Below are 20,183 nucleotides of genomic sequence, written 5' to 3' on the forward strand. Positions count from 1 at the left end.
TTTTAAAAACCTCCTTTAAAATTCATGTCTTCCCTCTACCCCTTCACAATGCCTTAACTTACTGACTTCCTAGGCAGTCCCCTCATTCACTGAAGGTTTGGCATCTAACAGCCTTCCATTCAGTCCCAAGCTATCATCATCATGGGTGACTTCAAAGGCCATGAACACCTGTATGTTCAAAGAATCCTTACCTCTAATGACTTTGATCCCCACACCACTTCAGCAATCCACCATCATGTTCATAACCCACACTTTGTCACCTCCTGGACCTGCTCTACCTGTGAAGTATTACATTCCAAAATCCTACCTTCTATCCTATCAACTCTTTGACCTTAGCCAGATGTCCAGTCTCTCAGCTGTTCCATATTCTCACAAGCTATGAGCTTCCTCCTGGCTTCACCCTTTTCTATCTGGTCTAAACCCCCAAGAGATCAGAACTTCAATCAAGGACCATTAGCCTCAAATTTCATATACATTGCCATTCTGTGATACTTGCCTTTCAAAATTTTAATTCTTTTTTTTTTTTTTTTTTTAAAGTTTTACTTGATTTTATTTATTTATTTATTTATTTATTTATTTATTTATTTTTGGCTGTGTTGGGTCTTCGGTTCGTGCGAGGGCTTTCTCCAGTTGCGGCAAGCGGGGGCCACTCTTCATCGCGGTGCGGGGACCGCTCTTCATCGCGGTGCGCGGGCCTTTCTCTATCGTGGCCCCTCCCGTCGCGGGGCACAGGCTCCAGACGCGCAGGCTCAGCAATTGTGGCTCACGGGCCCAGCTGCTCCGTGGCATGTGGGATCTTCCCAGACCAGGGCTCGAACCCGTGTCCCCTGCATTAGCAGGCAGATTCTCAACCACTGCGCCACCAGGGAAGCCCTCAAAATTTTAATTCTTGATCAGTCTGCATTTTTCAGTTCCATACCAGTGATTCTGAGCATCAAATGAGTATAATATGGATCATTCAACAAATGATATTGATCTAATGAGGTTCACTGTTATTTTCCACCTGGAAAAAATAATGTTGGGTTCCTACTTCACACTTTACACATAAATAAGTTACAGATAAATAACAACCTAAACAAAACAAAGCAAAACAAAAAGAAATATTAAAATCACTAAAAAGGGAGAAATTCTTTTATAATTTCCAAATTTGAAGGTTTTTCACATGACCCACATGGTACACAATCCAGAAGCCATAAAAGAAAAGACTGATAAAATCAACTACATACAAATAAAAATTTTTCTGTATGGCAGAAAGGGAGAAAGAGAAAGAAAGAAAAACATTATTTGTAAAATAAGTGACAAGGCCTAATTTTCTTTATGTAAAGAGCTCCCACAGTTCATTGAGACCAACAATCCAATAAAATGTGGTCAAAGGATATGAACAGCTCATAGAAAAGGAAATACAAATGGCTCAAACATATGGAAAGATACTCAGTGACATTCACACTAAGAGAAATGTAGATTACTACCATAATGAGGTGTCATTTTTCTCCTGATTAGCAAAAATCAAAAAGCTTGATTACACACTGTATTGGAAAAAGTAGGGAAACAGGCATAGCTATGCAGTACTAATGGGGATACAAATTTTTGTTGTTGTTTTTTTTTTTTTTGGCTACGTTGGGTCTTTGTTGCTGCGTGTGAGCTTTCTCTAGTTGCGGCGAGCGGGGGCTACTCTTTGTTGCGGGGCGTGGGCTTCTCATTGCGGTGGCTTTTCTTGTTGCAGAGCATGGGCTCTAGGCGTGTGGGCTTCAGTAGTTGTGGCTCGCAGGCTCCAGAGCACAGGCTCAGTAGTTGTGGTGCACGGGCTTAGCTGTCCCACAGCATGTGGGATCTTCCAGGACCAGGGCTCGAACCTGTGTCCCCTTCATTGTAGGCGGATTCTTAACCACTGCAGCACCAGGGAAGTCCAGAAACAAATTGTTAAAAACTTCTGTGGAGGACAATTTGGCCAAAACTATCAGAAGTGTAAATGAGCATATCCTTTATCTCAGCAATCGCATGAACTTGTGTATATTCAAAAACATTCATCGTGGCAAAAAAAAAAAAAAACCAAAACAGAAATGTTAATAAGTAACTGAGTAAATCATGCTATATACATACACTGAAATACTGTGTGTATATGTGTGTTTGTGAGAGAGACAGAAAGAGAGGGAGAGGTTTTATATGTGTTGATATAGAAAGATCTTCAGTATAAGTGGAAAAAAGCAAAGTGTTGGTATGGCAAATAGAAAAAGAACAAAGAAAGAAAGAAAAACATCATTTGTACCTATGACAAGGGACTAATTTCCTTTATATAAAGAACTCCTACATACCTGAGGCATATGACAGAGGCAATATTACCGATCGGTGAGAAAGCATGGGCTATTCAATGAATCATAAAAAGAAAAATGATTATCCACATGGGAAAAAAGTAAGTAAAGTAAAACTAGATCATGGACATTCACATGCAAGAAAATGAATCTAGACACAGACCCTTCACCAAAATTAATCAAAATGGATCATAGACCTAAATATATAACACAAAACTATAAAACTCCTAGAAGATAACATAGAAAACCTAGATAACCTTGGGTATAGTGGTCCCTTATTCGATACAACACCAAACACACAATCCATGAACGAAATAAATGATAAGCTAGATTTTAATAAAATTAAAAACTTCTGCTCTGCAAAAGACATTATCAACAGAGATAGAAGACAAGCCATCAACTGGGAGAAAACATTTGCAAAAGATGAATCTGATACAGGACTGTTATCCAAAATACACAAAGAACTTTAAAACTCAACAATAAGAAAACAAACAACCTGATTTTAAAATGGACCAAAGACCTTTACAGACACCTCACCAAAGAAGATATACAGATGGCAAATAAATATATGAAAAGATGCTTCACATCATATGTCATCAGGGAAATGCAAATTAAAACAACAATGAGATACCACTACACATCAATCAGCATGGCCAAAATCCAGATCACTGATAGCAGCACCAAATGCTGGAGAGGATGTGGAACAATAGGAACTCTCATACACTGTTGGTGGGAATGCAAAATGGTACAGCCACTTTGGAACAGTTTAGTGGTTTCTTACAAAACTAAACATACTCTTACCATATGATCCAGCAATCGTGCTCCTTGGTATTTACCCAAAGGAGTTGAAAACTTATGTCCACACAAAAACCTGCATATGGATGTTTACAGCAGCTTGGATCATAATTGCCAAAACTTGAAAACAACCAGGATGTCCTTCAGTAGGTGAATGCATAAGTAAACTGGTATATCCAGATAACAGAATAAAAGAAAAAAAAAAGAGCTATCAAGCCACGAAAAGACATGGAGGAAGCTTAAATGCACATTACTAAGTGAAAGAAGCTAATCTGAAAAGGCTACTTACTATATGATTCCAACTATATGACATTCTGCAAAAGGTAACTATATGACATTATGGAGACAATAAAAAGGTCGTTGGCTGCCAGGGCGGGTGGAGAAATGATTAGGCATAGGCAAATTGCGGAGGATTTTTAGAGCAGTGAAAATATGATGTACGATGTTACAATGAAGGACATAATGTCATTATACATTTGTCCAAACCCATAGAATGTACAACACCAAGAGTGAACCCTAAGATAAAAACCATGGACTTCAGATGATTATGATGTGTCAGCGTAGGATGTAGGAACATCCTTGGTAAAAATGTACCTAGTGCGTGATGTTAGTAACAGGGGAGACTATGCAGGTGTAGCTATAGGGAGTATTTGGGAAATCTCTGTATCTTCCTCTTAATTTTGTTGTAAAACAAAAATTGCTCTTAAAAAAAGTATGACAATTGTTAATGTTATCAATGGTGTGGACGAACAGGAGCTCTCACCCTATGGGTAGGAGAAAATTGGTACAATCCCTAAGAAAAATATTGCAATGTCTAGTGAAATTGAAGCATTTAATCTCCGACTCAGGATTTCCATTTCTAGTTGCATAATCCAGAGAAGCCCTCTTATATGTATGATAATCATTATTGCAGCACTGCTGGTAATAGCAAAATACTGGGAACTTAAATGTCTACCAGCTCACCAATAGTAGAATGAGAATAAATTAGGGTATCTGTAAAATGCAATACTATAATTCAATAAGTATAATAAATGAGCATGAGGGATTATCAGAAACACCATGTTAAAACAAAAAAACCAACCTGCAAATTGCTTCATAATATGATGACATAATATGATGACACAGACGGTCCAGTTGTCAAGACTCCATGCTTCCAATGAAGGGGGCATGGGTTCCATCCCTGGTCAGGGAACTAAGATCCCACATGCAGTGCAGCCAAAGAAAAGAAAAAAAAAAAGAACCTGATGACACACATATATAAATTAACAACCTGTAAAACAATACTTTGTAATGCCTATGAATACACATATGTAGTGGAAGTATAAAGCATAAATGGGAAAGAACAACAACGAATTCTTGATATTGTTTATCTCCGAGAGGGAGGGAGGGGAATGGGATCAGAGAATTCACAGGAGCCTCAACTGTATCTATATTTTTTTTTAATTGAAGTATAGCTGACTTACAATACTGTCTTAGTTTCAGGTGTACAGCATAGTGATGTGATTCAGTAGTTTTGCAGATTACATTCCATTATAGGTCATTATAAGATAATGGGTATGATTGTCTGTGCTAAACCGTATATCCTTGTTGCTTATCTATTTTATATACAGTAGTTTGTACAATATCTGTTAATCCCATACCCCTAATTTGTCCCTCTCCCTTCTCTCTCCCCTTTGGTAATCACAGGTTTGTTTTCTGTATCTGAGTCTGTTTCTGTCTCGCATATACATTCATTTGTATTATTTTTTAGATTCCACGTATAAATGATAGCATATAATATTTGTCTTTCATTGTCTGACATTTCACTAAGCATAATATTCTCTAGGTCCACCTATGTGGCTGCAAGTGGCAGTATTTCATTCTTTTTTATGGTTAATATTCCATTGTACATATACCACATCTTCTTAATCCAGTTGTCTGTTGATGGGCACTTGGGTTGCATCCATGTCTTGGCTATTGTAAATGGTGCTTCTATGACCATTGGGGTGCATGTACCTTTTTGAATTAGTGTTTTCATTTTTTCTGGATATATACCCAGGAGGAGTGGAACTGCTGGATCATATGATAGTTCTATTTTTATTTTTTTAAGGAAATTCCACACTGTTTTCCATAGTGGCTGCACCAATTTACATTCCCCATATTTCTTTCTTTAGAAAGATCTACAGCAAATATAATTAATTTTAAGATTTGATAAAATTAGCTGTATGAAATGACAGTGTGAACAGAACACCCAGATGGGCATTTATTACCTTGACTATATTATTTGTATGATTGAAACAGTATGCAATTTAATAAAAATATTTAATTGGAATGAATGATAAAAGCTATGGTTGAAAGATTTTTTAGAAACAAGATATTCACGGTCTCAACGTATCAAGCCACAGATTACTCATTGCAATGGGAAACAGAGAACCTTTACAACAGAGATGGTTTGTCAAATACTACCATAACCAAATGATCAAACAATATAATGGGACAAACTGATACGTACCTCCTGATATGACACGCTGAGGCATATCACCTGAATAATTGCAGTATTCTTGCCAAAAATGTTTAACCTGAATCTAATAAAGGAAAACCAAATACCCTTTTCAAAACAGCTAAAAAAAGTCAATGTTGTAAAAGACCCTCTCCTCCCCCAAAAGACAGAGGAACTGTTTCAGAATGAAGGAAGCTAAAGAGATAACTAAATGTAATGTGTGATAATTAAATCCTGGGTTTTAAAAAAAGTTCTAAAAGTACATTTTTGGGGCAACTGAGAAAATGTGAATATGGACTAAACATTAGAAAATATTGTTGGGAATCCCCTGGTGGTCCAGTGGTTAGGACTCCTCGCTCTCACTGCCAAAGGCCCAGGTTCAATCCCTGGTTGGGGAACTAAGATCCCACAAGCTGTGAGATACAGCCAAAAAAATTTAAAAAGGCAAACGTCTTTAAGTGTGATAATTGTATTGTGGTTAGGAAGGAAATATCCTTGTTCTTACCTGCTGAAATATTTAGTGATAAAGTGTCATGATGTCTACGACCTACTTTCAAATAGTTAAGGAAGCAAACCAGTATATATACACATAAAAAAAAGAGATAAAGCAAATGTGCAAAATGTTGATAACTGATGAAGCTAGGTGAAAGGCATATGGGTTCATTACTTTTCTTTCAACTCTTATGAAGATTCAAAGTTTGTCAAAATAAGTTGGGAAAACAATAGACAAATACTTAGAAAAGACTAGATTGTGTATGACTGCTTTTATAAATAGCTCAGCTAAAGCTCAGACAGCTATATTTAAACATCACTAATTTATCAAAACTAAAACACTAATAACTAGGAAGAAGGTACTCACCTCTTTTTGATTTTCTAATTCCACCAAACTAATTAACTCAGTAAAAACAACGTATTAAGATCCTATATTTATTTAGTATTGTTGAGGAATAGATGAATCTACCTTTAAATGCTAAAACTTTTTTAAAGAAGCCATCTAAAATCTCCTTCAATCTCCTTTGCTTTGCTGAAGAGCACATGCTGCATCCAGTAGCCTCTCTCCACGCCCCAGGGAACAGTGCTGAGTCAGGCGGCGTGTGCCTTGAGTGCTAGCCTCTCCCCGTCGTATTTATTACACAAACAGCATTTCTGGTCAGTCTTTTAAGTAGCATACGTGCAGCTGCAATCCTTCCTTCTTCTCCCTCCCACACACTTCTCCACTGCCCTAACTTTTGACCCCCAGTCTGCTGTAATTTTGGAAGAAATGATGGGAAAACAAAATAAAGAAGCTTAGTAAATCCCAAATCTTAACTAATTCCAAATTAGCTAATATCTCTGTCCTTCAGAAGGCTTCACACTTCAGAGGTTTATAAGATGCTTTGAATCTGTGCCCCAGGCTCTTTTTGATTATTTCTGTGTTCATGCCTGTGTTCCACATGATAAAGTTTACCATATGCCTCACCAGTGGAGCAACAGTCAGTATTACTATATCTGGGACCAGTTAATTATTCATTCACATCCCTCTAAGAATGCTATTTATTAACAGGATGCTTTCCAGCTAAGGCTTGATATTTATAAGTGGTAGGCAGTAGATTAATTTCAAAATACAATAACAATGACAAAGCCTTTTATAAATGCTTAAAAAGCCATGGAAATTTTATTATAAGATTAAGGGAAAAAACCCCATAACACCATAGAACTAAGTGTTAATTTTCTGCCACTACCTGAGAGTCAAGACTTTTCCCTCTCAGCAGTCTCTTCTATATATCAGGCTGAAATAATTATTGGCTGGAAACGGGAAAACGGACTTTCAGATGAGGTAGTCACGTGCACATAAATACTATCGGGCAAGAAATAGAGTGGTGATTGGGTAAATTCTTTTTCTCTAACTGCAGCCATCCTATTAACTATATGAGAAATACAGGCAGATGATTTATTTGAAAAGTTCCACAAATATTTTAAGGAACAAATGCAAGTGATTATTTTGTCATTTACATGCAGAAAAGAAAAAATAATTTTAGTAAAGAGATGGCTTGACTTTAAAGAGCATTATCATAAAAAGTGTAATGTAGCTACAAAGAGAGAAAAAATTAGAATTTTCAGACTATGCCTTTAATTTAGCATTCCGAATAATACCCCTGGGGGAAAACCATCACTGTGGAAGGATTATTTGTTGAATTCCAGATAATATTGACCATTTTATCTAGAAGATAAAATTTCAAGAGACCGACCACATATTTGTTTTTTTAAAAAGTATTTATTTATTTATTTATTTTTACTAGTGAAGACGAAACCAGGCAAAGAAGTTTACAGAAAAGAAGTCCATATATAAAGAAAGAAATAGCAAAATATCTTTTGGTCATAATTTAGAAAGAAACTATAAAAAGGAGACAGTTTTCCCCAATTCCTCTCTTCCTCAGAAGAGCATACACACAGGCTCTCAGTTCCGTGATATCCTCAGCAAGCCTCGGATACGTCTGACAAGAGCTTGTATGAAACTATAGCGAGATCGAACTTTTGAATACAATCCTTCAATGTCCAGAAGTTTCTTTTGTAGTGATTCTCCAAAAGCACTGATGGCATCAGCCTGAAGCTACAGGTAACACAGGTGACATTTCATTATTAAGTAGTCTCAAATACTTCTTTTATTCTCTGTCTTCCTATTTAAAATACCTTTGAATTTTTGTAATGTGGTCCTTTCCCATGTGCCAGATTAACTCAACATTCACATTTTCCACCCTAGAATTTATTGGTATGATACTAATGTTTTTCCTTCTTTCCCTTGTTGTATAAATGTGTAAAACTTAAAATTTGCTTTAAATAGCAATAACTGTTGATATACGGAGTTTCCAGATCATGATGCCTACTCTTACTGAACCCTTACTATGTTCTAGGCTCTACCCTACGAGTCTCACATTAAATGAAGCCTCATTTAATTCTGACAAAATGCTTAGAGGTTGAATTATCATTCCCATTTCTGAGCTGAGGAAATGGAGGCTCAGAAGCTAAGTAAATTGCTCTGAGTCATGTAGCTAATAGGTGGCTACACTAGAATTCAAACCAGGTCTTTGTATGCAAACTTGAAAACTATTATCTTACTAATATACCAGGCTTTCCCTTTTTACTTTCAAAAAAAAAAAAAAAAGAGTATGAGAATAGAACCTTACCTGGTCTATATCATGTTGGCTCACTATAGTCAGCCCACTTCTAAAATCCAGATTGCTTTCTGAAGCGAAGGAATCTAGAGATAAAGACACAGTCAAACCAGCTTTGCAGGTGTGTGTCTACTACGCAATGGAAGAACCTGATGGCAATGAACCACAGTGCCGTGAAAAGCATGGGTCAAGACTGAGAACTCTATTTCAGCTTTCAGTAAATGGAAGCCCCTAGGAAGCATTTCGCTGTTCTAGGCCAGGGTTCTCTCCCTTATTGGGTCCTAAGGGATCCAATACACGCTCATCAGTCACAGAAGGTCCCTCGAGCAACAAGAATCATGGCCTAGGCTGACCCATTTCCATTCTTCTGGAAAATTATCTGTGACCAGAGGACTCTGGACCTGGGTCAGCCATTAACTGCAAGAAGCTGAGGAGCAGCTGAAGGCAGCCTCTACAATGCTCTTGCGCTCCACACAACTTCCCATGGACAGAAGGGAAAATACAAAACACAGCTATGCCTAGCAACTAAGCAGCTCTTGATTACCTAGTCCACCCTTAGTAACCTGAACAGTAAAAAGTAGATTAAATGTAACTAGTTTTTTAAGGTGCTAAAATCTATAGGCATTTATGGTTCACTAATTTTCAGAATAAAGTTTACCTTGCAGTCTTCTGCTTTTAAGTAAGGTCCTGGAGGCAAATAAGGAATCTTGAGAATCCGTGGGTGTGCAATGTAACAAGTAGTACTCCAGATGGCGCCAGAGAATAAACAGGCAGGTCTCTATGATAACTATAGAGGAGAGCTCAGATTAAAGGAAAACAATCTCGTCACAGGATTTTGCAAAACAGTTTCTGAGGGCTTCCCTGGTGGCGCAGTGGTTGAGAGTCCGCCTGCCGATGCAGGCGACACGGGTTCGAGCCCTGGTCCGGGAAGATCCCACATGCCGTGGAGCAGCTAAGCCTGTGAGCCACAACTACTGAGCCTGCGCGTCTGGAGCCTGTGCTCCGCAACAAGAGAGGCCGCGACAGTGAGAGGCCCGCGCACCGCGATGAAGAGTGGCCCCCGCTTGCCACAACTAGAGAGAGCCCTCGCACAGAAACGAAGAACCAACACAGCCATAAATAATAAATAAATAAATATTTTAAAAAACAAAACAGTTTCTGAGCAGGCGGGAAAAGAAGAGACTGCACCATTCAGTGATGTACCACAGCCTCAGTCTAATAAACTGGACGTAAGGTCTTTCCAGAAAGCAGCAAGATGTGCTGAGAGGAAGGAGGTGGAAACCGTGGGATGCTGTGCCAGCACAGCCTTCAGTGTCCTTGTCTCCTGTCCGGACAGAAAGTGTCTGTGTATGTTATGAGGATTACTAGTTACTCTAAAAGGTAAGAAAAGTATTTTCAATTTAGAAATATATCACACGTTTAACTAGAAAAAAACTAACAGTAATTGTCCCTTTCCATATGATTCTGATACACAAATAATGTGAAAATAAGTAAACAGTTCCCACATTTGAAAATTCTCTTAAAGGTCACCCTTCAAGCCCCACTATGATTCCATTAAGGATACAAGAACAAAGGGAGAGCAGTTTAGCTCGATTGTTGATCAGCTTCACCAAACGCCGCCTTGCTAGAACATATTTCTGGGTAGTGGAGATTTTATCAACACCAGCAGGCATCACAGACTGACACAACTAAGAAAAAAAAACAAACACAGTATTAAGAATGACATATATTGTAACAAAAATTTAATGAAAATCTATATACTATAAGTAGTCACTTGTGATACGTACTGTGAAAAACATTCAAATAAATTTAAACATCCTTGCAGACAAGAGTTAATTATCTAATTAGGAAGCTAGTAATTTTAAAAAACGAGAGCCGAAGAAGCAGTTGAATTCACAAATGAACGTTCATCTGCTGCTTTTTGAAAGTCCAGTCCCTGAAACAGACATTTCCAACCTGCTGATGGGCCAACCAATCCTGAATTTCTTGTCAAATTAAAACAAAACAAAACAGTGGGATTTCCAAGCAGTAAGTGTCACAATGCCGTGTGGAGAATTTCTATAACAGCTGTCAGGTATCTTCTGAAGAAAATGTGAATTAGACTTGTAGAGTGTAGTAAATATGTGATCATCAACCAGAACCTCCCCTGATCCCTTCTCCATCTGGCATACTTGCAAGCACAATGGGTCAATTTAACGTGCAGACACTGGGTTTGGCAGCAGGTGTTCTGCAGTGGGACTGGTGGAGTGCCACACGCTTTACTGTGATGCTGCAGCTCCTTCCGCGCCTACTAGCATCACCCAAGAGCTGTGCACGAAGGGGAAGGGCTGCCAGGTGTAAACCACACAATTTCAGGGATTACCTGAACCCAGTCAATAACACCTGCCTCCGCCTGTACTTGCTAGCTGTGTGGCTTTGGATAAGTTAGTCAATCTTTCAGTGCCTCAGCTTCCTCATCTGAGAAATGGGAGACACAACAATATCTGCCTAAGGTATTCAGGTAGAATATGTAGCTCTTGGCTTGGCACATCATAAACTCTCAATAAATGTCCCCTAGAATTATAAGAATGGTAAAAGGGAGTAGGCTCTGACTACTCTTAAGAGTGACACGGTGTTTTTCAGAAAACCTGGTGTGAACCAGGAATGGCTCAACATGCAGGCTGCCACAAAAGACACCACGAAGCTTCAGCACTGGCCAAGGGAAGCCTTATAGCTCAGCTGTGCCAAATGGAAAGAAAGGCAGGCTACTTAGAGAGCAGGCCCAGTAACTCAGCATCTTTAGCTACAAATAAGTGCCAGGGTATGATACTGGATCATTGAGAGAAGGCAGTCAAGTCTGACACGCCATCTCATTTGTCTGAAAAATTCACTTAACAGATACTGAAAATGCTGAAGGAACAGAGACATCTTACCTAAGGAATCACTTCTAACTGAAAAAGCATCTGCACCTAAGTTTCTCAGCACATATTTTTAGAGTATAAATTACCAAACTCTTTATTCAAAGGCCAGCTGCCGAAATTTCTACTGAATAGCAGGTGGTTTTCTTGAACAGGTACAACTTCCTGTCACTCAGTCAAGAGTTACTATGCTCATGAGGTGTGGTGCTTAGGTGAGGAACTCTTCTTCAAGCCACACAGAGCTCTGAGTCATTGTAATTCCTTTCATCTCACTGCATGCATCATCTTTACCTACAAGTCTGACACCAGACCCCTGGTCCTTACCAGTAAAAACAATGGCTTCTCAAAAGTCTCCATTGCTTGGGACTTCCCTGGTGGTCCAGTGGTAAAGAATCTGCCTTACAATGCAGGGGGGCACAGGTTCCATCCCTGGTCAGGGAACTAGGATCCCACATGCCGCGGGGCAGCTGTGCCCGCACGCCACAACTGCTGAGCTCGTGCGCCTCAACTGGAGAGCCTGCATGCCACAAACTGCAGAGCCCAGGTGCTCTGGAGCCCACAGGCCACAACTAGAGAGAGAAGGCCTGCACGCCACAATGAGAGAGGCCTGCACACCACAACAAAGAGCCCGAGTGCCGCAACTAAGACCCGACGCAGCCAAAAATAAATAAAATAAATGAATAATAAATCTTAAAAAAATAAAAGTATCTACCGCTCACTATAAGATTTATACCTCTTTTATCTCATCTGGAGGAAGTTGCTCCACGTTCTGTAGCTTGTTGACACTCCGCCGATGACTGTCGTAATAGCTGAAGAAATCATTAGCGCCCCGTCTCAGCAGGTAGACAATAATGCCCAAACCAGGTAGGCGCCAGTATGGAACCACTGGAGCTTGGGTATCTAATAGAGTGGATAAAAAACAAGGTTCTACTTATAGCCATTTTATGTGAGTCTCAAATGACCTGTTTTTTTAAGAAAAGGAAAGCCCAGGAATTTAAGGGCATGTAAACTATTATTAAAACCAATCCAAGACTACTTTTAAATACCATTGACAGTTCAAAGGAGTGGTTAGGAGCTACTGTAATGAGGTAGGTACATAAGGCTGGAGCCTTGAGACAATAAGGAAATCTGGCTGATGGACACTGAGACAGCTTACCCTTTACTGGGTGAAGACCTCTTTGAGAACTCTATGGAAGTTATAAACCTTTACACCCATCTCTCCACCAACCCCCACCCCATGCACACAAATACAGTTTATAGTTTCCTGACCCCAGGTGAATAACTCCTGCCTCGCCCTGTGGCTCTACTTATATGGACTCATTTCCAGTCTGCATCTTTCTGGTTGCTGAGTTCCCAGATCAAAGTTATTCTTCCAAAGAGACGAGGAGAATACTAACAAATAGTTAAAAAATAGATAATTAAATTTAAAGTTTAATAAGTCTTCTACCACAATAACTCCATTTGGATAGCAAAACAAAATGATCTGCCTTTTACTTGACGACTTTCTGATGAAGGTATAAAAGAAAAATGTGATGTTGGAAAAGTTGTTTGTAGAGGGAAGAAAAACTAGGCGAGCAATAATGTTACTATTCTATTGATAGAGATGGTTTGTGTGGTACAAGTAAAGCAATTTCCTCTTGTGACTGAGGGATTTCTTTGAGAAACACCTTGGCAATTTCAGGTTTAATTTGGAGATAAACTTTGTTTAATGGCCCCAACTGCCATGAATACGGAAGGAGAGATCTACATTTGCTTCCTTCACTGCCACCCCCTTGAACTTTGCTCCAAAGTCTGATCTCATAGACCTTCATGTGGGGGGGAGAAGAGAGAAGAGTCCCTTGTCAGTGGATTCTGCCACCAAAAAAATATCCTATACTCATCTGATTTGCCAATTCTCCTTCACCAGTCTCAGTGAAGATGTGACAATCTTTATGATACAGGTCATCACAGAGAGCCTTCTTCTAGTGAAATTAGGTATGCTGGTCCCCAGACAACATTTGTGTGACCTCAACTTGGTAGGAAGCTATCCATAAGTACGATGGTCTAATGCTGAGAGTATTCCAAATCACTTCAGGAGTTCTTATATACTAACTTGCTTAAGCCTAGAAAATATTAGAACACTCAGAGGCACCAGACTTAGACATCAGATGAGGATGGCTCATGAGATATTTAACTACAGAAACAGATTCTGCAGAAAAGACCATGAAGTCAAAGAAGTAGAAGTGCTACAGGAAAGGGTCCCTTGATCACAAGTAATAGTAAATATACTAGAGGATAACAATAATACAAGAGCAATAATAAGAATAATAATAGCTAACATTGATGTCATGCCAAGCACCAGGCACTGTTCTAAAGCACTTTACACATATTAACACATTTAATCCTTACAATAATTCATCAGAGGGAGCTTGTTATTACTTCCACTTTATAGACAAGGAAACTGAGGCACAAAGAGAAAAGTCATTTTTCTTAAGTCACTTGTAGCACTGGGATTTAAATCCAGGCAGTTCATCATCAGTCTGTGCTCTTAACCACAAGGTTAAACTATCTCTCTATAACTAAATATTCTAGAACCTGCCAGATACCTACCCATTCATATGTCTAGAATTGGCAGAGAAGAATATGCTTATTAACCCTTAAAAAAGTCTGAAGAAAAATAAAGACCAATTTATAAGGTTTCATAAAGTTCATCTTTAAGTATTAAAGATCAAAAAATGACATGGTATGCAAAAGATTGGCTCAAAATGAAAAGAAACTAATGAAATTTTAATAATTATTAGTGATATTAATGTTTTGAAGAATAAATGACAAAACTACAATTTTGTCTGAAAAATCTTATGCTCAGGTTAAATTTGTTTTTAAAAGTTAGATTCAAAGGGGAAGAAAAGGATTGCCCTCTTGAGGCAGAGTTAGAGGTCTACATCAAGCTACAGACCTACAGGGATTGGTAAACAGATTCATGCTCATTTACAAACTCCCAGACAGAAAGGGGACACAGCAGGTTAAATGTCACTGCTACGTGGTAGGAAAACCACTCTTCTGAATGAAAAGGGCTCTTTGAGTAGGATTCCCAATCATTCCATGCCCCTCCAAGTGAAGAAGACCTCCTTTTTCCTATTTGCTGAGCCACCTGAACTAGCACTTTTCCCTCATGCTGGTGAGGCTGCACCTTCGTAGTCAGTGATCTTCCTGGCAGCAAACTTTTTGAATATAGGAGAAAGCTAGAACTACGTAGAATTAATTTGCTTAACTAAGTCAAAGAAATTGTTTTATATATCCAGTGTGAATGATTTAAGCACTTTACTCCATAAAATATTACTATAAATCTTTATAGTTACTTCCTCAATTTCTTTAAGACATACTCTCACCCAAGGCTACTCCAAATGAATCACTGAATGACAGGTATTTTTAAGTAAAGGTATCTTATTAGGTTTTAAGAACTTCTGCTTCCAAATATGTCAAACTAAGACCATACCAGACAACGGCCCACTCCCTGCTCACAGCAGAAAATAAAAAACCTAGACATAACACAAAAAATAACTACCTAAAGTTACCAAAGTAAACAGAAGCAGACAGACGCTGGTAGGGAGTGCAGGCACACTGGAAAGAGGGCAGATGGAACCTGTACAACTCCCAGCTCATGGCCTTCGGCCTGGGGCTAAGTACACCCAGCAGTAGCACAAGCAACACAATGCAGAAGCAGGAGTGCTGATGGAAAAAGCACAGTCATTCACGCCTGACAAACCAAAAAAGGAGCAGCTGAGAAGCCGGGAAACCATGACCAGTGAAGAGAGTTTTAGGGGACTCCCAGAAGAGCAGAGAGGGGATCCCTATGGCCACCCACATTGCTAACTGACCCCTGAACCATGCAGGCAACACACTCAAAACATCTCAGCTAAAGGCAAAGGACATAAACGGGCACAGCACCTGTCACCCAAGAATCAGTGTTCACGGGTCAAAATAGCCAAGGTAACTGAGAAAAAACAAAAGAAAAACACCATACAGGGAAAAAATAATGGCATCTAGAACCTTCAAACCTTTGTAATGTCCAGTATACAATTTTAAATACCCAACATATAAACAACTAAGAAAATGGAACACATTCTCAAGAGACAAGGATACCAAGCAAGTCTAATCCCTGATAAACCAGATGTTGGTAACTAATGAATGAGCGTTTTAAAGTAGCTATTATAACTATCCTAATTGAGGGAAAACAAACAATGAAAACATAGTTAATCTCAGTAGAGAAAATAGAAATGAGATAAGAGAATCAAACAAAAATTCTAAAACTGAAAAATACAATTTCTGAAATAAAAAAAATCACTGGATATATTTTGCCAAATAGAGCTTATTGAGGAAAGAATAAGTGAACTTGAAGATAGAGCAACTGAAGTGGTCAAAAGGCACAAACGTCCAGTTTTAAGATAAATAAGCACTAGGGATGTAATGTACCATGCAATAAATATAATTCACACTGCTCTATGTCATGCATAAAAGTTGTTAGGAGAATAAATCCTAAGGGTCCTCATCACAAGGAAAAGAATTTTTCCCCTTTTATTTTGTATCTGTATGAGATGATGGATGTTCACTAAACTTACTGTGAAATCATTTCATGATGTGTGTAAGTCAGATCATTATGCTGCACACCTTAAACTTATACAGTGCTGTGTGTCAACTATATCTCAATAAAACTGGAAGAAAAAAATTCCAGTCTTCAATTATCTGTAAATATAGTTGCTAACGTAAAAGTTACATATTCATATGATACCAAAATATAAACAAAAAATTACAAGGAGGAATCGTTGCAAAAAATAAATGATCTGCCCATTACATTTACCTTCAGGGCCTTGAAATCATGCTAACATACATAAACTGTAATGCAACTTTACATGAGATAGTAAATCAAATAATAAAGTATAGCAAATGTTCTCATCCTATTTCTTATAAATAAACAGCATTACAAAAAAAACCCCATAGTATCAAATCATCTAATATATGTTTGAAGAGAATGGGGCTGAAAATATTTGAAGAAAAAAGTCAAAATTTCCCCCAAATTGATAAAACAAAGAAATGTATAGATAAAAAATTCTCAACAACACTAAACGGAATAAAAACAAAGATGCCCACACCAAGGCACGTAACAGTCAAACTGTTTAAAGAGGAAGAGCACATCTCAAGAGCAGCAACAGAAAAACAACACTTTACATAGAGAGGAACAATATTCCCATCAATGACTGACTTCTCATGAGAAATCATGGAAGACAAAAGAAAGTGAAACCATATCTTTAAAGTACAGAAAGCACAAAACTACCAGCTCAGAATTCTATATCCAGCAGAATTATCCTGCAAGAATGAAGGCAAAATCAAGACATTTTCAATAAAAGAAAATTAAGAGAATTCATCACTAACAGACCCGTACTTATGCAAGAAATTTTTCGGCCTGAAGGGAAATGACACCACGTGGAAACTCTGATCATTGAGAAAGAATAAAGAGCATCAAATGTGTTTAATATCTAACTAAATGCAAAAGACTATTTTTTTCTTTTTTACCCTTTTGTTCTTTACTTATAAAGCATTAAATTGTTTGAGATAAAAATTATTGTCTAAGGGAATTTATTTATTTATTTATTTATTTATTTATTTATGGCTGTGTTGGGTCTTCGTTTCTGTGCGAGGGCTTTCTCCAGTTGTGGCAAGTGGGGGCCACTCTTCATCGCGGTGCACGGGCCTCTCACTATCGCAGGCTTTCCTGCTGCGGAGCACAGGCTGTAGACATGCAGGCTCAGTAATTGTGGCTCACGGGCCCAGCCGCTCCATGGCATGTGGGATCTTCCCAGACCAGGGCTCAAACCCGTGTCCCCTGCATTGGCAGGCAGATTCTCAACCACTGCACCACCAGGGAAGCCCTAAGGGAATTTATAGTGTATGTAGATGTAATACATGTAACAATTACAACATAAAAGAAGGGGGGAATGTGGGCCTATACAGTTGTAAGAGTTGTAAATTTTGAATGAAGTGGTACTATATTAACAATAAACAGGCTGTGAAAAACTATGGCAACTCCTAAAAAAAAAAATAATACAAAGAAGTGTAGGTAAAAACCCGATGGTAAAATTAAAATCAAATTCTATAAAACAGATTTTTTTTAAAAGCGGGTAAGGAAAAACAAAAACAAAAAAACAGAGAAAGGAGGTAGAAAGCAAATAATAAGTAGAAAACAATTAAATGATAGACCCAAATCCAATCATATCAATAATTACATTAAATATTAAAGGACTAAACACACCACTAAAAGCAGAGATAGTCAAAATGGATTAAAGAAAAAAAGACTCAACTCTCTGCTGTGTACAAGAGATGCACTTTAAACATAAAAACATGGATAGGATGAAAATAAATGGACAGAAAGAAATAAACCATGTAAACCATAAGCATAAGATATTTTGAAAAAGAAGAACAAAGCTAGAGGAGTTATACCACCTGATTTCAAGACTTACTGTTGATATAAAGCTATTGAGGAATAAGTATATAAAGACAGTGTGTATAAAGTATATAAAGACAGTGTGGTATTAAGAGAAAGAACATACAGATAAATGGAACAGAATCAAGAGTCCAAAAATAAACCCAAATTTATGTGGTCAATTGATTTTTGAGAAAAGGCATCAAAGTAATCCAAACAGAAAAAGATAATCTTTTCAACAAATGGTACTAAAACTGGACACAGGCTCATCACTAGTCATCAAGGAAATGCAAATTAAAACAGTGAGATATCACAACACAACCACTAGAATGGCTGACAAACCAAGCATTGGCAAGGATGTGGATCAGCTAGAACTCTTATACATGGCTGGTGGGAATGCAAAATGATTGTACTTTGTAAAACAGAATGGCAGTATCTTATTTAGTTAAACATACCACAGAAGCCAGCAATTGCATTCTTAGGCATTTAATCAAAAGATATGAAAACATTACATCCACATAAAGATTTATATCCAAATATTCATAGTAGCATTATTCACAATAGCTAAAAATCTGGAAATAACCCAAATGTCTATCAACTAGTGAAGAGATATATTATGGTATATTTTTAATATGGAATACCAGCCAGAAATAAAAAGGAACAAAATAGTAATACACACATGGATGGATTTCAAAAACACTGAGCTAAATGAAAGAAGTCGAAACACAAAAGACTACATATTGTATGATTCCATTTATATAAAATTCTGGAAAAGGCAAAATAATAGACACCTTGACCAGGGGCCAAAGGAAACAATCACATGCAAAGGGACAAGAAGAAACTTTTACGGATGAGGGAATTATTCTATATTTTGGTTGTGGTAGTGGTTACACACTGCATAAAATTACAAAAAGTACTCAAACTGTACACCTAAGATGGGTGAATTTTGTTGTATGTAAATAAAAAACCTCAATAAAAAATTTTTTCTTAATCCCACTTGCTAGGACATTTTATAATGGAGTTAGACAAAGAAGAGTTCTTAGCATAACATATTTTTTTCATAATATTATTCTATTAAATAGATATTTTATGTGATTAAGCAATTTTCAGAGAAAATAAGACCCTGAAGACGATGAAAATGTGACAAAATGATTCACAGAAATCTCAAACAAAAGGTTTCTTGAGATCACCACCAGTCCATCACAATACAACCACCAAGATCCAAACGGGCTTTGGCTTTTGGATGTCCCATGGGACAAAAGCTTTAACCAATCCATAATCTGGCCTCATATTCCTAATCTTCCCTACTGGGTCACTAGGGAATCATAGGCTACATCAGCTTACTAAGTATCGAAATTTTACTTTGCTATGTTACAGAAATTTGGAGCTGAATACAAAACCCAACTGACACACTAAATTCAGCTTAACATGATTTAACATACAAACTGTCTATTTTCATACTTTTCACCTGGCTAGTTTACTCTCCAATCCTAGAGCCTTTAGGGTCTCACACGCTACATAAAACTATACTCTCCCCACATGGCTCTTCCAGATTCATCCTCAGAAAATTGCAAATTTCTCTATTCTTTCCAGTTCTCCAGCTGTATCCACAGGTCCGACAACAGTACCTCCTCATCACTCCTTCTTAAAGAAGTCGTTTTAAAAATTTCCCATTCATTACTGGTGGTAAAAAAAAAAAAAAAAAAAATTGCATCTTACTGGGGCCAACTAGAGCTTGTCATAATCCTGGCAACTTAATTCCTCAAATACAGAAAGAAAGAACTAGCTAGCTCACCTTGCCGGGGCCCATCTCTATTAATGGTTTCTGACAGGCTAGGGGTGAAGAGACACACAGCATGCTGAAAGGTAGGGGAACTCTGTAACATGAGTGACTGGCAATATTCCATGACATTGGCACAAATCTACAAAGGAAGAACAAGCAGTAACAAAAATATTAGCTCCCCAAATGCCTCATATCATGGAAATCCAGATTTGAAGGAGAACAAAGTTATAGATCAGTTTGTAAAATTACAACAAAGTTACAAATCAATTTGTAAAATTACCCACATCTATTATTTTTCTCAAATATCTCCA

The 20,183-nt window shown here is 37.8% G+C and overlaps 1 protein-coding gene across 2 annotated transcripts in view; it reads right to left on the minus strand.

Annotated features, from left to right (window-relative positions):
• Positions 1–7,817: 7,817 nt before the first annotated feature.
• The window catches only part of NUP205 (nucleoporin 205), an 82,498-nt gene continuing 70,132 nt past the window's right edge, over positions 7,818–20,183 (minus strand). The window contains exons 38-43 of one of the 2 annotated variants that reach the window (XM_007177106.3): positions 19,885–20,011; positions 12,366–12,532; positions 10,300–10,423; positions 9,394–9,522; positions 8,748–8,821; positions 7,818–8,173 (exon numbers count right to left, since the gene is read on the minus strand). In XM_007177106.3, the coding sequence (XP_007177168.2) occupies positions 8,021–8,173; positions 8,748–8,821; positions 9,394–9,522; positions 10,300–10,423; positions 12,366–12,532; positions 19,885–20,011 (774 nt within the window). In that variant the 3' untranslated portion in view covers positions 7,818–8,020. Of the gene's footprint in view, positions 8,174–8,747; positions 8,822–9,393; positions 9,523–10,299; positions 10,424–12,365; positions 12,533–19,884; positions 20,012–20,183 lie in introns of those variants that run through there. The other variant, XR_009008865.1, reaches the window with a different exon arrangement.

This window comes from Balaenoptera acutorostrata, chromosome 7 (genome assembly GCF_949987535.1).
Source record: "Balaenoptera acutorostrata chromosome 7, mBalAcu1.1, whole genome shotgun sequence".
NCBI classification, from domain to species: Eukaryota; Metazoa; Chordata; class Mammalia; order Artiodactyla; family Balaenopteridae; genus Balaenoptera; species Balaenoptera acutorostrata.